Source organism: Dromiciops gliroides, chromosome 6 (assembly GCF_019393635.1).
Source record: "Dromiciops gliroides isolate mDroGli1 chromosome 6, mDroGli1.pri, whole genome shotgun sequence".
Taxonomy (NCBI): domain Eukaryota; kingdom Metazoa; phylum Chordata; class Mammalia; order Microbiotheria; family Microbiotheriidae; genus Dromiciops; species Dromiciops gliroides.
This window is the reverse complement of record NC_057866.1, coordinates 52674180-52690822: the sequence shown is the minus strand read 5'-3', so window position 1 is coordinate 52690822 and position 16643 is coordinate 52674180. Positions and strand designations below refer to the sequence as shown.

Here is a 16643-nt window from a genome sequence, read left to right as displayed (position 1 = left end):
CAACTTCCCAGTCGTTTTCCCTGGGGCTGGTGCATAGTACCAGTAATAATAATGGTGGCTGACTTTTATATAGGCTTCCAGGCTTAGAAAGCCTTTTTGTGCTCTTAAATAGAACTTTCTCTTTTGCCCCTTTGCCCACCCTTCTCACTTCATGTGCATTTTCAAATAATGTAATTTGGAGAAATCTTTCAGATTTGCTTCTTATATCCAAACCAGGAACTTGGACTCTTGTAAGATATGATAATAATAACTCACATGTATCAAGATTAACAATAACCTAAGATCTATTCATAATAATCTCATACTTCTTTTTTTTTATTCATAGCAATTCGTATTTCTATAGACCTTTCACATTTACAAAGCACTTTCCCAACCTCTAAGAGGCAGCCAGGTGGCAAAGTAAATAGAGGGCTTGATCTGGAATCAGAAGGACTTTAATTTAAAGATGGCTTCAGATACTTACTATCCATGTAACCCTGGGCAAGTCACTTTGCCTCAGTTTCCTCATTTGTAAAATAAGGATAATAATCACACTTACTTCCCAAGGTTGTTGTGAGGATCAAATGAGACATTTTTTTAATCATAAAAGTATTTTATTATTTTCCAATTACATGTAGAGATAGTTTTCAACATTTGTTTTTATAAGATTTCTAGTTCCGAATTTTTCTCCCTCTCCCCTCCCCAAGACAGAAAGCAATCTGATATAGGTTATATATGTGCAATCACATTAAACATATTTCTGCATTAGTCATGCTGTGAAAGACGAATCAGAACAAAAGGGGAAAACCTCAAAAAAGAAAAACAAAACCCAAAAAAAGTAGAAACAGTATGGTTCAATCTGCATCCAGATTCTTTTTTTTTTTTTCTGGATATGGAAGGCATTTTCTTTGGAATTATCTTGGATTCAAATGAGACATTTGTAAAAGCACTTAGCACAATGTAGTTACTTAGCATGTAGTAGTTATTTAATAAATCCTGTTGTTCATACACAGCAATATAATACAGAGGAAAGAGATAAGTTCAGAGGACCTGAATTCAAATCCTACCTCTGAAACTTAAAATCTGTGTGACCATGGACTTAGCCTCCATCTGTAAAACAAGGGGTTAAAGTGTATAAACTATCCTCCTGAAATGCCTTCCAGCTCCGGATCTGGGATCTTCTAACCCATTCCCTCATTTGATCCTCATACTAGTCCTGTGCTGAGAAAATGGAAGCTGAAGAGTATAGGGTAAGTCATCCAGGGTGACTTATCAGATGATGAGGGAGCCAGGAACTGAACTTGGGAGTAAGAGGACCTGCATCTGAACCCTAAAGAAGTGAGGTGACGTCTCCAAATAACCAGTATCTGAAGTAGGGATTTGAACCAAGGTCATCTTGACCCCAAGTCCAGAACTTTAACACAATCACCATCTAGCTGCCTTGAACAAACTGTTCTTTCCTCTGCTGAGATATCTCAAGAATTGTGTTCAGTTCTGGGTCCCTCATTTTATGAGGGACAAACAGGGGCATGAGCAGGGCAGTAGGAGGAACATTCAACCAAACAAACATTTGTTCACCATCTGTTGTGTAAAAGGCCTTATAGTTTATGTTGGGGAAGATAAGGAGTTTTACAAAGGTGGGGTGCCTGCCCTCATAGAGCTTATAGTCTGGTAGAGAAATATGACCTCCATATAGATAACTATGCCATGATGACAATCAGTCGAGGGGGACAGTCAGGGAAGGGGTATACTATAGAAAACAAGACTTAGGATGAGACATAACAGCTGCCTGATTTCCAAAGGCTTTCATCAAAGAAGAATCATGTCTGCTTAGTTCCAAAGGTCAGACCTAGGATCTCTGAGTGGAGATTACAGAGAGGCCCCCCGTATAAGGATCCTCCAGCACTCAGAGTGGTCGGTCCTAAAACAGGACAGGCTTCCTCATGAGGACTGAGTTCCCTGTCACTGGAGACACAATTGTCAGAGATGTTGTAGGAGGAGTCACTTATTCAAGTAAGGGGTTGACAAGATGACCTCCGAGGTGCTAACCAATCCCTCCTATACTTTGTATAAGAATTTCCCTACCATAATTCCTTATGAGCCATGTCTCTGAAGAAACTGTCGTGTCCTCTTAGCAATTACTAGCATGTCTTTCAGTCTACGTTATTTCTCTAAACCCTTGCCATAAGCATTGGGGAAGAGAATGAATGGCTGTTTTGAAGAGGTGGCCATTCCAAATCCCTTTTTCATGCCTTATTCTGAGTTCAAAAGAAGACATCAGCTGGCTTGTTATGGTTGGGTGTTTTTTTTTTTTTAATTTCTCCTGAATACAGTTTTGTTAGAGAGATGGAGAAAGTAGGGCACATCACATAAATGGCATCAATGCCATTCAGGTTTTAAAGGGTTTTTTTTTTTTCATTATCAAGTTAAACATGCACAAAAGCTGAAGGCAGAGGTGTCGGCAGGAATTCATTTATTGAAATACAAAAGGAAATATTCCAGGCACAAATGCGCGCTAATGTGTTCTGACTAATCAGCTGGCTACTCAGGAGTCATTTTCACCCAGATGTTCTCCTTGCTTTGTATAAAGCCATCAGTGATCAGAGCTAATTAAATACTGAGGTTATAGGCACATACAGTAGGGAGGGTGAAAAGAGAGTAGGCAATGGATACTCCAAATGGTCCCGGTTACAAGGAAGATCTTTTTTTTTTTTTTTTTCCCTGCTTTGACTCTGCATTCTAATTGATCTAAGTTGATTAAGTATCTTGTTCTTTTAAGTTTGAATCATATATTGAGAGTTGGAGAGGACCTTTGGGGTCACCTAGCAGCCCTCTGTGATTTTACCAGTGAGACCAGAGAAGAAAAATGACTTGATCACATAACTAGTAAGCAGCAAGGTCAGAATTTGAACTCATATTCTTGGACCCCAAAGGCAGTACTTTTCCCACAGTGCCATGCCACCACACTGTTCCCTGCATCTACCTTCATCGCTTTCCACTGCCCCTACATATGCCAGGAATGTTCCTAAAGTCTTCCTTTCATTTGATTACAATCCACTAGATTGTAAATTCCTTGAGGGTGGGGAATGTCTTTTTACCAATTTTTCTATCCCAGCACCTAACACAGTGTCTGACACATTGGTCATTTTTCAGTCATGTCTGACTCTCCATGACCCCATTTGGGGTTTTCATGGCAAAGGTACTGGAGTGGTTTGCCATTTCCTTTTGCAGCTTATTTACAGATGAGGAAAGTGAGGTAAACAAGGTTAGGTGACTTGCCCAGGATCACATAGCTAGTAAGTGTCGGAGGCTGCATTTGAACTCAGGAAGAAAAGTCTTCCGGACTCTAGATCCTATCTCCAGACTCTATCTGCTGCACCACCTAGCTGCCTGGCACATAGTAGGTACTTAATAAATGTTTATTGACTTGAATTGAAATTGTTCGTGCTTTCCACTCAAAAACCTTCAATGGCTCCCCATTGTGTGGCCACAGAATCAAGCCCAAATTCCTTAGCTTGGAATTCGAGGTTCTCTCCTGTCTAACCCCAATCTAACCTTGCAGCCTCACTCCTCACTCCTCTCCCATGCAAACCTTCCCAGGAAGATTAATCTCACCAACCCTCCTTGCTCTCTCCCTCCCACCCCCCTCACTTTGTGCTTTCAGGACATATTGCACATCACATAGAGATGTGAGAAAAAGCATTTTATAAAAACTGGAGAAAGCTATTGTTATTCTTTCCTGTCCCACCCACTCATGCCTTCCCAAAGGGCTATCCAAGTCCTACACATTCTTCAAAGCCTGGCCTCTTCTGATCATTGTCTATATGGACTCTTCCCTCTTCTGAACTCCAGTCCTACTTACTGGTCCTTGCTACCTGCTGCTGACCATGCACTGCTTATTATTATTTATGATTACATGGCTCTGTCTTGCTCCTCACTAGACTGAACTCCACAAGGGCAGAGATGTCTCTAAAGCCTAGCACATTGATAATATGCTACAACCGCCTTGATGACAGCCTTGCACATAGTAGGTGCTCAATAAAGATTTGTGAATGGACTGTGCCCCATGAATACTTTACTTACAGCTAGTCCCAGGTAGAATTTGAATGGGACTATCAATGAAAAGTAAAAGCATCCAGATTTCCCAATTAAAAAAAAAATCCACCTCTTTTCAAATGACCCAGATTGGCTGTGGGATGGTTCTAGGTTTCCCCAGACATCATGCCCTTTTCTGATTCTCTTTGGTAATGCCTCCCACCCCAAGCTAGGGAAAAGACACACCCAGGTTTTCAATAATCTCATTTCACTGCCCATTACTGGAGGTGAACATTTAAAAGAAACTACCTACTTGTTGAAGCAAAGCTTTTAATTGCCTATGAGTGGAAACCGTACAATCCCTGTCACCAAAAGGCTAGAGCCCAATTTTCTTTCTAAGCCCTGTCTCTTCTCGGAGAGTCATTGGTAACTTTCTCAGTCTTGTGAGCCCTGAGCTGGGTTGATTTTTTTTTAATCATCACTTTTTCCCCCTTGTTTCAGAAACGGGAAGGAATCCTCCAGTCTCGGCAAATCCAAGAGGAAATAACTGGTAACACCGAGTATGTCAACACCATTGTTGCCAGAAGTTCTGTAATGGAACACAGATGTTTCTCAGAAATCCATCTATTTGCTGATATTTAGCTTTCATTTATTGGGGTTCCGCGAGGGATTACACTTCAGCCAATGATTATAGCTTAGCCTTTTGCATGCATTCAAAACATGCCTTTCAATACCAAAAGCACAGAGTTGGGTGGGGAATGGGAATTAGCAGTGATTTGGAATAGGCTCATTTTGTGGCACTGCAGGAAAAATATACCCAGAAAACCCAAACCAGCATGAAATCTTCATGCCATAAACATGGAATTGAATTAAGATTTTTAACCTTCAAAAACCATATTTTTCCATTTTCTGAAGCTGATTTCTTTGGTCAAATTCCATGACCAAAAAGAAGCGGGGAGGGGAAAAATGTTTCTAAATCTAAAACGTTTTCATTTGCCTACAAGCAACATTTAGAAACTGTATTATCCTAGCATGCCAAAAAAACATGAAGTTTTCTGGGTTAAATAAAAGAAGAGCAGAAAAGGAGGCAGTGTGAATTGAAAAGAACCCTGGACTAAGGAGTCAGGAGACCCTGTGTAACCATAGGGAATAAATGTCCCTTCTCCTAAGCAGAGAATTAAAGACAAAGAGGACCATACAGTTTAGAGCTAGAATTCAGCATGGTACAGTAGAAAAGAGCCATGGATTTAAAGCCAGGAAATCTGGGTTCAAATCTTGCTCTTATCTCTTAGTACCTATGAAAATTTGGAAAAGTCACTTTTCCTCTCTGGCCCGCAGTTTCTTCATCTGTAAAATGACCAGATTGGACTATATGGCTTCTCGAGTCTCTTCTAGCTCTAGAGTGATGGTTCTCATATCAGAAGACTGTATTTTTGGAGCCTGCCAGGGACCCTAGAGTCTTTCATACAAGTCTCTCCCTGTGGTATCCATTAGTATGAATAAGATCTTTCTCTCCAAGTGTTTGAATTATTCAAATTCACACTGAATACGTGTTTCCATTGGGCTGGAACCAATTACCACGTTGTACATAATTATAAGTTTGAATAGTGTGGATTTGAATATATGACACCACTTCAAGGAATTCGGTATTTGCAGTAATTGGGACCTGGATGTTAGTGGGGAATATTTGCAGTAATTGGGACCTGGATGTTAGTGGGGAATTCCTTTCAGATATGGATTGGTACTAGGCAACCGTCATCAATTTCAACTCTAAAATCCTGTGATTTGATGATTTTGCTTAAAGCATGAAGTGGTTTTTGAGTAATAATAGCAGACATAAATATATATACATATATATATATATATCACACTTTAAAGTTTGCAAAGTGCTTTAATTTACATTATTATCTCATTTGAGCCTCACAACAGCCTGGTGAGGGAGATAAAGTTTGACCCTTTTTTTTTTTTTTTTTTTGGTTAGGCAATTGGAGTTAAGTGACTTGCCCAGGGTCACACACCTAGTAAGTGTTAAGTGTCTGAGGCCGGATTTGAACTCAGGTCCTCCTGAATCCAGGGCCGGTGCTCTATCCACTGCACCATCTAGCTGCCCCGTTTGCCCCATCTTTACAGCTAAGACCCACAGAGGTTAAATGATTCTCCTGCGGCCACAGAGCTAGTAAGTGTAAGAGGTGGGATCGTCAGAGGTGGTCTTTCTGAGGCTGAGTCCTGTACTCAGTCCTCCTTGCTACATTGCCCCTCTAAAAAGGCCTCTCAGCCCTGCCGCTCAGGATTCTGCTGTGCCCCTGCCAAGCGGCTCTTTGGTGGGGGAAAGGAAAGAGAGCACACACACAATTTTCATAATTGCAGCCTCCCTCATAAAGCTCAGTGACAAGAGACTTTTTCCAACAAAAGGGCCAGGAGGGGCAGATTAGGCTAGTCAGCTGAAGATGCCTTAGAAGCTTCCCTTGATGACCAAAGAAAGCCCATCCAAAAGGGATGAGAAGCATGTCATTCTCTCTCTTGTCTTTTACCACAGGGCTCTATCGGGAAGGCATGGTAAGTTTCACAGGACTGACATCTCTGGATTGCCGCTGCCAAGAGCACTCTGGTTAATTCTGCAATGGTCGGGCAGTTTGCATGCCACTGGGAGGGACAGGCCCCACTGCAGCTGTCTGGACACATGTGTCCTCCACAAGGGGTGGCAGCTCCCAAGAGGGTTGCTTAAGGGATGTTCTCTCTGCCTGACATCTGGTACTCCGCCAGCCCTCCTAAAAGTCACTGGAAGGCTGCAGGCTACTTTTCTGAAGCTCTGCTCTTTTCACTTCCCAGGGGGCATTCCCCTCCTCTCTTTAAAGGAGAAGGAAACGGAAAGAGGTGATAGAAGGCATTGTTGGAGGTCCCTGATTCAAGGCAGAGAACCCACTTTACAGGCTTAGGCTGTCCTCATCCCATCCCAGTGCCTCAACTTGCTTTGATCAGGGGCTGTTTGCCCACCCACCAAGCTCTCCTGATTCCTCTAGAGAGTTTCTTTTCCAACCCTGTTAGTGCTGGTTAGCTAGCTGGCTCATGACTCTCTGTCAACAGAACATGACTTTGTAAGAGTAGGCTGATATCCCCTACCAATACCAAGAAGAAGCCCTGTCATGTAGTGGAAAAGATCTAACCACGAAGTCTTGACATTCATTACTCAAGAATCTTCAATGACTCCCCATCGTCCTCAGTTTTTTGGGGGTTGTTTTTTTTGGTGAGGAAATGGGGGTTAAGTGACTTGTCCAAGGTCACACAGCTAATAAGTGTCAAGTGCCTGAGGCCAGATTTGAACTCAGGTCCTCCTGACTCCAGGACCAGTGCTCTATTCACTGTGCCACCTAGCTACCCCTGTCCTCAGTTTGAAACACAGTTTGCTATTTAAAGCCCTGTGCTATCTGCCTCTAAGCATTGCACTCTCTTCCTCTTCATGTTCTTTACCATGCATTCCATTCAGGTTGACCAGCAGGCCAATCTGTTCCTTGCTCTTTAGTGGTTTACAGTGGGTTGGGGGGTTTTTTTTGGAGGACACAGCATTTTCACAGAGGAGGAAAAGAGAGAAACGACAATTAGGGGAATTTAGGAAAGTCATGCTATAGAAAGTAGGACCTGAACCGAGCTCAGAAGGAGCTCAGTGAAACTGGAATGGACTCCCTTGTCACCTCCTCCCTCCTCTTTTAGAACCCCTGGCTTTCCTCTGAGCTCAGTTCAGGTACCATTTCCTATGGCATGACTTTCCCGAATCCTCCTGTTATTTCTCTCTCTCCTCACTAGTCACGTATGTACTTATCTGTGTACATGTTTTGTCCTCCAAATAGAATGTAGCTTCCTGAGGACAGGCACTATTCTTTGCTTTTTTTTTTCTTTATATTCCCAGAACCTAACACACAGTAGGTGCCTTAATATTATCTTGTTGGTGATTATGATAATAATGTGAATACTAGCTTAATTATATTAATATAACAATTATTATAATATCTTATTGAATAGGGTTAAAAATCTATAGTCAACTCCCATGTGATCACAGATGTCATGTGCCAGATATCCCTCCCACTTCTCTCCAGAAGGGAAATTGTAAGTCACCTCCTCTGGTACAGTCAGAGAGGCAGCTTTAGGCTGTCTCTGATCCCGGGAGCATCAATTCCTCCCAGTTCTGGTACACACATTGTGTGTGGGCTGCAGAGCAAGAAGCATGACATGGTTTACACAGATACCCATGAACACCAGCGCTCATCACAGTGATCATGCCTGGAGAGGAGACCGAGGATAAAACAACGTGGGTATCCTGGAGGCCCCATGCCTCCCAGTGTGGGTGTCTACAATCACTGCACACATTCTCACCATATGCTTTCTCATCCCCAGGTAGAAGCCAGGTCAATATAAGGAATATCAGTGCCTATCCCTTAGTAGCCTGGTAGATTTGCCAGCACAAATCAGCCACCTCTCATTTCAGATATTCAGGCAAACTCCCCAAAGGAGTGAGGCGTGTCCAAGGGAAATCTTCTGTGGGCAATGCCTGGCACTACCATTTACACCACATTTACACATGCTCCCTGTTTCCTCTCTGTGCTTCACAATGCTCTTATTCTCTTTGCTCTACTGACGATGGGCGAGTGACATCAGAGACTTGTTTTTCTCCTTTATAAAATGGGAATACCAATGCTTATACTATGCTAACTCGGGGTGCTTGTGAGAGAAGTGCTCTGTGACCCGCTGAGCCCTGTAGAAATGGTGGTTCTCACTTGTAATGGTGCTTCCGTATGGCTGATGGTACAAGAATTTCTCTTTCAGAGCGTGATGCCTTTGATACCTTGTTTGACCATGCCCCGGACAAGCTCAATGTGGTGAAAAAGGTGGGAAGATGTTTTCATCGAAATACAAATAAATCAATAGCCAGAGATCAGATATACTGCTGCTCTGTTGTTGTTGTGGAGTCCCATAAGACTCTTCATGACCCCATTTAGGGTTTTCTTGGTAGAGATAGTGGAGTGGTTTTCCATTTCCTTCTGCAATTTGTTTTACAATATGATGAAACTGAGGCAAACGGGGTTAAGTGACTTGTCCAAGGTCACACAGCTAGGAAGTATGTGAGATCAGATTTGAACTCAGTTCTTCCTGTCTCCAGGACCAGTGCTCTAGCTAATGTATGACCTAGCTGCCCCTGCCACTGCTCAGAGGGAGGGCCCCCTAACAGGCAGCCTCAGCAAGATTTTTTTCCCCTTGAAGTTGGTTGCAAGGTTAGTTCAGTGACACAGACGTAACCCACAGTTAGGATGACTTTCGAGAGGGCCTAATTCTTGGCAAGAACAATGCTTCTTTGAGGCTGTTCCCATCCCTCCTCCTCTCCTCTTTGAGGCCACCAGGGTTACTCTCAGTACTCTTTCTTGAGGGTAGAGGAAAGCAAGCCAAGCATCCCATGCCCCTGCCTCCCTGGCCTGAGCAGCACCCCACCTCCTCTCTCTCTCCAAACTGCAGCTGCACTCAGCACACACCCTCACCCCCTGCCAAGTCCTGTGCCAAGTAAGAACACAAGGAAGGAGGGGGCTATGGAGGCTTAATGTGAAGACGTAGGGTGGTGCCATGGCCTGAGACCTGGGCACAAAGTCAGGAGGCTTTGGCTCAACTCTTATTTCTTATGGTGACTGTGTGGCCCTGGGCAAGTGACCTTACTTACTCTTTAAGAGCTGAGCCATCTCTTTATCTGTTCTGTGGAGATGATGCTTTGATTACTCACCTCCAGGGGTGGTTGTAAGGAAAGCCTTAACCTGGGCACCCTGAACTTGGTTTTATTATTTTTTCAAATATTTGGAGCATGTGAGCCAACAGCTTACAAACATCCTGGGCCCAGGCAGATGGATCATTTCCCAAACCCTAAATTTCTAACAATAGCCACCAATTCTTCCTTCCTTCCACCTGAAGCATGGTGAGAAGAGGCTTTCAAATAAACATGCAGTGATCTCAAGTTTTCAAAGAGCTTTCTTCCCAAGTGCCCTCTGTGAAGGTAGGGCTGATATCATCCTCTTTTTTCAATGGAGCCCAACACAATCCAGAGGGGTTGCAATGCCTTGCCCAAAGTTATTCAGCTTGTAAAGAGATGAGTTGAGATTTAAATCCAATCTTCTACCAAATCCAATGTTTTGTTTTGTTTTTTTCTTGCGTGCCTTATTGTTTTTCAGACACTCATCACCTTTGTGAACAAGCACCTGAATAAGCTGAACCTAGAAGTCACAGAACTGGAAACCCAGGTAGGTCATTGCCCAGGGCTGAGCCAAACAAGTGAAGGGGGAAATTATGACCTAGGAGTTGGTGCCTAAGCCAGGTGGACCAGCAGCATCATGGGAGCCCAGAGGGGTGCCAGGCTGAATTAGAGATGGCATGGAAGCCATAGGTGGGCATGGGGCAGACCAATGACATCTCCGAGCTAGGTACAAGGAAGGCAGGGCAAGCTGTGCCAGCGATGATATAGGAGCTGCAGAGGGGTAGAGGCGAGGCTCTGTCAGTGATGATGTAATAGCCACAGGGGGAAGAAACAGACCAGGGAAGACATGGGAGCTGTGGGTAGGACCAGACTAAGCCAATGACATCATAGGTGTGACAAGGCCTGGTCAGCTCTCATGAAGGGCTTGGGGAGAGAATGGTGAGCAGGCAAGCCAATGAAACCACAAGACTGATGGGGTAGAGACGGGCTAGGCTGGTGAAGACAGGAGCCACTGCTCTGTTCATTCATTTGAAGCTCTTAGCTGTTCTTGTTAAACCATCAGGCCTTTGGGAGTCTATACACATCCTCTAGGGAGGTCTTCCTGAGTTGACTTACAGGCTTGAGGGATTTGTTCTATAGCAGAAAGTCAGCTGTGTGGGAGGTCAGCATGAATGTGGAAAGCATGCGTGGATGGCACATACACCCCCTTCAACTTAACGCTAGTATCTTGTAGGCTACGCTATGGAAAACACGCTAAGGATCTGAGAGTGTGCCTATGGGCATTTCCTAAAAGCTTTGCCAACTTTTGAGTTTCTGTAATTAACGAGGGCCCTTTATGTGTTTTTTTAAAGTTAATTTAGGGGAGGGAGATGTGTGGGGGAAGGAATGGAAGAGGATGGTGGTGATGTCCTTTGGCAAGAGTGTGTTTGGATGTTCCAGGATGTTGTCTTTGGCCTTTGATCCCCCTCATCACTACAGATGCAACTAGGGTGGAGAGAAGAAGAGGGAAGCCAGGCTCAGAATCTCATTGCTTACAGTCTCGGGCAGAGGGGAGAGAAGGGACAGATAGAATTTAGAACTCAAAACACTGAAAGAAACAAATGTTTAAAATTGTTTTAACCTGTAATTGGGAGAAAAATAAAATGTTTTATATATATACATATATATATATATAGAGAGAGAGACAGAGAGACAGAGACAGAGAAAGAGAGAGAGAGAGAGAGAGAGAGAGAGAGAGAGAGAGAGAGAGAGAGATACAGCTTCTATCAAGAGCTAGGAAAAAGGGGCAGCTAGATGGCGCAATGGATAGAGCACCGGCCCTGGAGTCAGGAGTACCTGAGTTCAAATCCGGCCTCAGACACTTAACACTTACTAGCTGTGTGACCCTGGGCAAGTCACTTAACCCCAATTGCCTCACTAAAAAAAAAACAAAACAAAACAAAACAAAAAAAAAAGAGCTAGGAAAAGGGCTCTGAGATGTGAAATCAAGACTTCAGTAAATTCTGTGATGCTGTGTAACCTCCAGCAAACCACATAACCCTCTCTGGGAATGCTTCTATTTCTTAATCTGTAAAATGGGAATAATCCCTATTCTGCCTACCTCAAGAGGTGGTTGTGAGGATCAGAGGAGATAACATATGTCTAAATGTTGGCAACTAGATTAGAAGTTAGTTACAGGGGCAGCTAGGTGGTGAAGTGGATAGAGCACCGGCCCTGGAGTCAGGAGGACCTGAGTTCAAATCCAGCCTCAGACACTTAACACTTACTAGCTGTGTGACCCTGGGCAAGTCACTTAACCCCAATTGCCAAAAAAAAAAAAGAAGAAGAAGAAGTTAGTTACAAGGACTTGGCTTACAAACTTCCTTGTAATCAGAGCTGTTTCTCTTAAGGTAGTGAGTTCTCTATTGCTGAAAGTCTTCAAGCAAAGAATGAATTTCCTTTGAATGTATCTTCTTTATACATATGTGGAAATATGGTTTCACCCATTAAGTTGTAAGCTCCTTGAGGCTAGGGACTGTTTCAATTTCTTCTTTCGGTCAATTCATCAACAAGCATTTTTAAGCACCTACTATGTGCCAGGTACTCGAAATTTGATTACAAAGAATGAAGCAATCCCTACATTCTAATGGGGTAAACATGAAGATAAAGGGAATAATGGCAAATAAATATAACAATTAAGTACCCGATTGTTTGGGAGGAGAAGTCTTCACATTCGGGGGATCTAGAAGGATCTCGCACCCAAGATGGTACTTCAGCTGCCTGTTAAAAGGAGGACCTCGGGCGGCTAGGTGGCGCAGTGGATAAAGCACCGGCCCTGGATTCAGGAGGACCTGAGTTCAAATCCGACCTCAGACACTTGACACTTACTAGCTGTGTGACCCTGGGCAAGTCACTTAACTCCCATTGCCCCGCCAAAAAAAAAAAAAAAAAAAAAGGAGGACCTCGGTGAGGTGGAGGGAGAAGGGAGTGCATTGAAACTTAAAAGAGAGGTTGGGGCCAGGTTGTGGAGGGACTTAAAAGCTAAAAAAAGGAATCTGTGTTTTATCCTGGAGGCAATAGGAAGCCATTGGTGTTGGTTGAGTAAGGGAATCACACGGTCTGATCTTTGCATAAGAAAAAGTATTTTGGCCACAGGCTGGACTGGAGTGGTGAGAGACTTGAGGCAGGAGATCAATTAGGAAGTTGTTGCAATAACCTAGGTGAGAGGAGATGAGGGCCTGGTGCACAGTAGGCACTTACTATGCTGAGTCAGGCCATAGAGTAGAGTCATGCTTCAGGTCGGAGTTGCACAAGATGAACTTAGCTCTTGTAAACCTTGGATTCTACTACTCGGTGAACTGTCAGTCGTGCCCTGAGTGCCCCGTGTTTCTATGGTTAGATTCAGAAGTTCTGGGGATGCATTGTTCTCAGGCTGACGATTTGTATCTTCCTGACAGCCTGTAGGCCTTTCTGCTTTGGTGAGGTCACAGTTGAATAATTCTTTCCAGAGGAGCATTAATGGTAAACATAAGAATCGTGAGTTGGTGGTTGGTCATATTCTTCCCTCCGGGACAAGGCTGAGCTTCCCCTCTCTGAAGGCAGAAAGTGTCCCCGCTCCCCCTTCCACCAGGCTTAGTCACAAAACCTTCACCAATTAACAAGCACACATATACCAAGTGCCCAGCCCAAGTGAGAGGAATTATTCCTTCAGTATGGATTGGATGCCTTCACATAGCTATGTAATCCTCTTGGCAGCGACTTTGCCTGCTGCTGCTGAAAACGCACATCCCTGCCCCCCAAACATAGGACACGCATTTCTGTCTGAGGTGTGGTCCAACTTCCTTACTTAGAAAACTCTTCTTCAGCTTTTTTTTTTTCTATCTATCCAAATACTACCCAGCATGGCCCAGCGACTAGGACCCAGAGTCAGGTGGACCTGGGGGTCTTAAACTCTCTGTGGCCAGGCTTCCTGATCTATAAAATAAAGGAGTTAGAGGAGACGGCCTCTGAAAGTCCCTCCCAGCTCTAAACATAACCTAGGCCTCAAAGCCTAATGCAGATCCCTTCTCCTTCATTCAGCCTTGCCTGTCCATTTACAGCTGAAAGCAATCTGCCCTTCCTCAAAACTTCTATAACACTTACCAATAAAACTCATTTTGGAGGTTTTTTTTCTATATTTCTGTCATGTGATGTTAGTTCACTTTTTCATCTGTGTGTGTGTGTGTGTATATACATATAAATATATATATGTATACATATATATATATATGGTCTCCTTAGATTGTGAGGTCCCTGGAGGCTCTCATACCCCCACCCCATCCCCTCCCAGCTATCACAAAAAAATGGAATGGGCTGAGCTGCCTCGGAGAAATCAAATAGGAGGAAGGTTTGTTCAGATATAAGTTGGACTGGATGGTCCATATTTCTCCATCTTTTCCACAAGCATAACATGAAAGACTCTGCCAAACATTTGGCTAAAATCTAAGGAAACTGTAATCATAGCAGTCTTTGAATCTAGTTAGTAACCCAGTCCAAAAAAAGCAATCAGTTTAGTCTGCCATGATCTATTCCTTTTTTTTTTCTTTTTTTTGGTGAGGCAATTGGGGTTAAGTGACTTGCCCAGGGTCACACAGCTAGTAAGTGTCAAGTGTCTGAGACTGGATTTGAACTCGGGTCCTCCTGAATCCAGGGCCAGTGCTCTATCCACTGCGCCCCCTAGCTGCCCCTCATGATCTATTCTTGATGCTCACAAACCCTGGTTGGTTTAATGTCTTCATAATGTGTTCATTTCTTGATACTGACAAATCATCTCTCAATAATAGGTTAGACTGGAAACTTGCCAAGAAACAAACTCAAGGTCATGGAATCTATCTAGTTTTAAGACCCCACTGTCTTCTATTTCTGGAAAACCAAGACACATTTGCCCTTCTCCAATCCCATGCCATCTCCCAGTTCACCACAATCTTTCAAAGATCACTGGGATTGTTCAACAGTTTGGTTCATCTAGAAGAGGTAACTTGAATTCATCAAGACTACCTAGTCATGAAGGCATCTAGGTGGTGCAGGGGATAAAGCACCAGCTCTGGATTGAGGAGGACCTGAGTTCAAATCCGGCCTCAGACACTTGACACTTACTAACTGCGTGACCCTGGACAAGTCACTTAACCCTCATTGCCCTGCAAAAAAAAGTGCAAAGAAGTGCCCTGCACTTCCTTATGATCTCCTTGCTTGATTCCTTATTAGCTATTTTCTCCAGTCCTTTTTTTAGTGCCCCCCTCCTTTTGCCAGCCTCACTGGCAGGAAAAATAAAATTAAAATAGAAGAAAACTAGGAGTTGTCATTCTGCCTTCTCTTTGTCATCCATTTTCATCCTCCCATTACACTTGAAGCAGCAGTCCCTATCCCTTTGATTTCTCTCTCCCTCTAATTTTACCTTAAAACTGTTTTGTGTTTGTAGAATTCCTCCTCATCCTCAGCTGTTTTTGATCTGTATGCTGCCCATTCTGTACTTTTGTGTCCACTCTTGGTTGTCTACACTTAATACCCTTTTTTGCACCCACCGTTTCAAAATCAAAGTGGGTCAATGAATGTCTTGCCCTTTTTGGCTTTTCTTCTCATTGGAAAAAAATCACATTTAGTCCTCCTTCCTCCTGAGATGACTTCCCCAGTGGAACCCTCCCTATCCTGTCTCTGAATCCCTTAAGTCTCCTTTCCTAAGTATATGATGCCTTGCTTTTCCCTATCACAGATCCTAAAAGGAGAAAGATATTTCCCACTAGGTTCCCATAATTTTTGCTTTAGCAACTGGAAGTGCCTTCTTGTTGGGCAGAATGGGAATTTCCACGATCACTTCTGTCATTTTTTGAAAAATAAAATCACAAGGTTGTAGATGCAGAGCTGGAAAGAACCTCAGGGGCTCTCTGGTCCAACCCACTCATTTTATGGGTGAGGAAACTAAGGTTTGCCCAAGGTCATTGAGTCAAGCCAAGAAATCATTAGCAGCAGAGCTCAAGACATCCAGCTGACTCTTCAAATGCACACACATACATATACCGTAAGTGTTGTTTACAGTAACACCTGGTTCTAGGTCGCAAAGCCCTACGTAGGATGCTCAGGGAGATGAATATGTGGTGTCTAACTTCAGGGAGCTTATAGTCTTATAAGGAGATAGGACTGACTTCTAAGGTCACTTTCAGTTCTAAATCTAGAATCCTATTTGGTTTGTTTTCCCCTCCTCTCTTCTCTCATATGCCAAGCAATTTGAGGAAAGGAGTTTTGTGCTCATTGGGGTGGAAAATACATGGATTGCCTGAGATGTGCTCTATCCTTCCTGAAGAAGGTCATGAGGTCTCCAGGAATATCTTCTATTAAGAAAAGTTTGGGGGGCAGCTAGGTGGTGATAAAATACCAGCCTTGGATTCAGGAGGACCAGAGTTCAAATCCAGCCTCAGATACTTGACACTTACTAGCTGTGTGACCCTAGGCAAGTCACTTAACCCCAATTGCCTCACCAGAAAGAAAAAAGAAAGAAAGAAAGAAAGAAAAGTTTTGTAAGCCTTAATAGTCTGTGCCACAACTTTTCTCGGAGTTCTTCATATAAACAAAAGCTGTCTTCTCATTGCTCAGATGGAAATGAAGATACACACAAGATCTTAAGAGTTGACAAATAATTTGGAGGTTATTCTAGTACCACATTCACCCAGTGGAGATATTTCTGTCTACATCATCCTCACAAGTTTTGTCACCTTCAGTCCTTGCTTGGATGCTTACAGTAGCCAAGCATGCTTTATGAGGAATGCCCTAGGGGGCAAAGCATCTCCTAAGGGTGGGTTGCTTGGCTGAGCTCTTGGGGTTTGTTCCTCTTCATGGCGTGACCCTTGGTTGCAAGGGCTAGCTCTCTCTTGAGTCTAAGTTGACTCTTTGC

The 16643-nt window shown here is 43.4% G+C and overlaps 1 protein-coding gene across 3 annotated transcripts in view; it reads left to right on the top strand.

Moving 5' to 3' along the window:
• The window catches only part of PARVA (parvin alpha), a 158867-nt gene that overhangs the window by 127007 nt on the left and 15217 nt on the right, over nucleotides 1-16643 (top strand). For all 3 annotated transcript variants that reach the window (XM_043971298.1, XM_043971300.1, XM_043971299.1), the window contains exons 7-10: nucleotides 4516-4574; nucleotides 6551-6570; nucleotides 8833-8894; nucleotides 10218-10286. In XM_043971298.1, the coding sequence (XP_043827233.1) occupies nucleotides 4516-4574; nucleotides 6551-6570; nucleotides 8833-8894; nucleotides 10218-10286 (210 nt within the window). The remainder of the gene's footprint in view (nucleotides 1-4515; nucleotides 4575-6550; nucleotides 6571-8832; nucleotides 8895-10217; nucleotides 10287-16643) is intronic.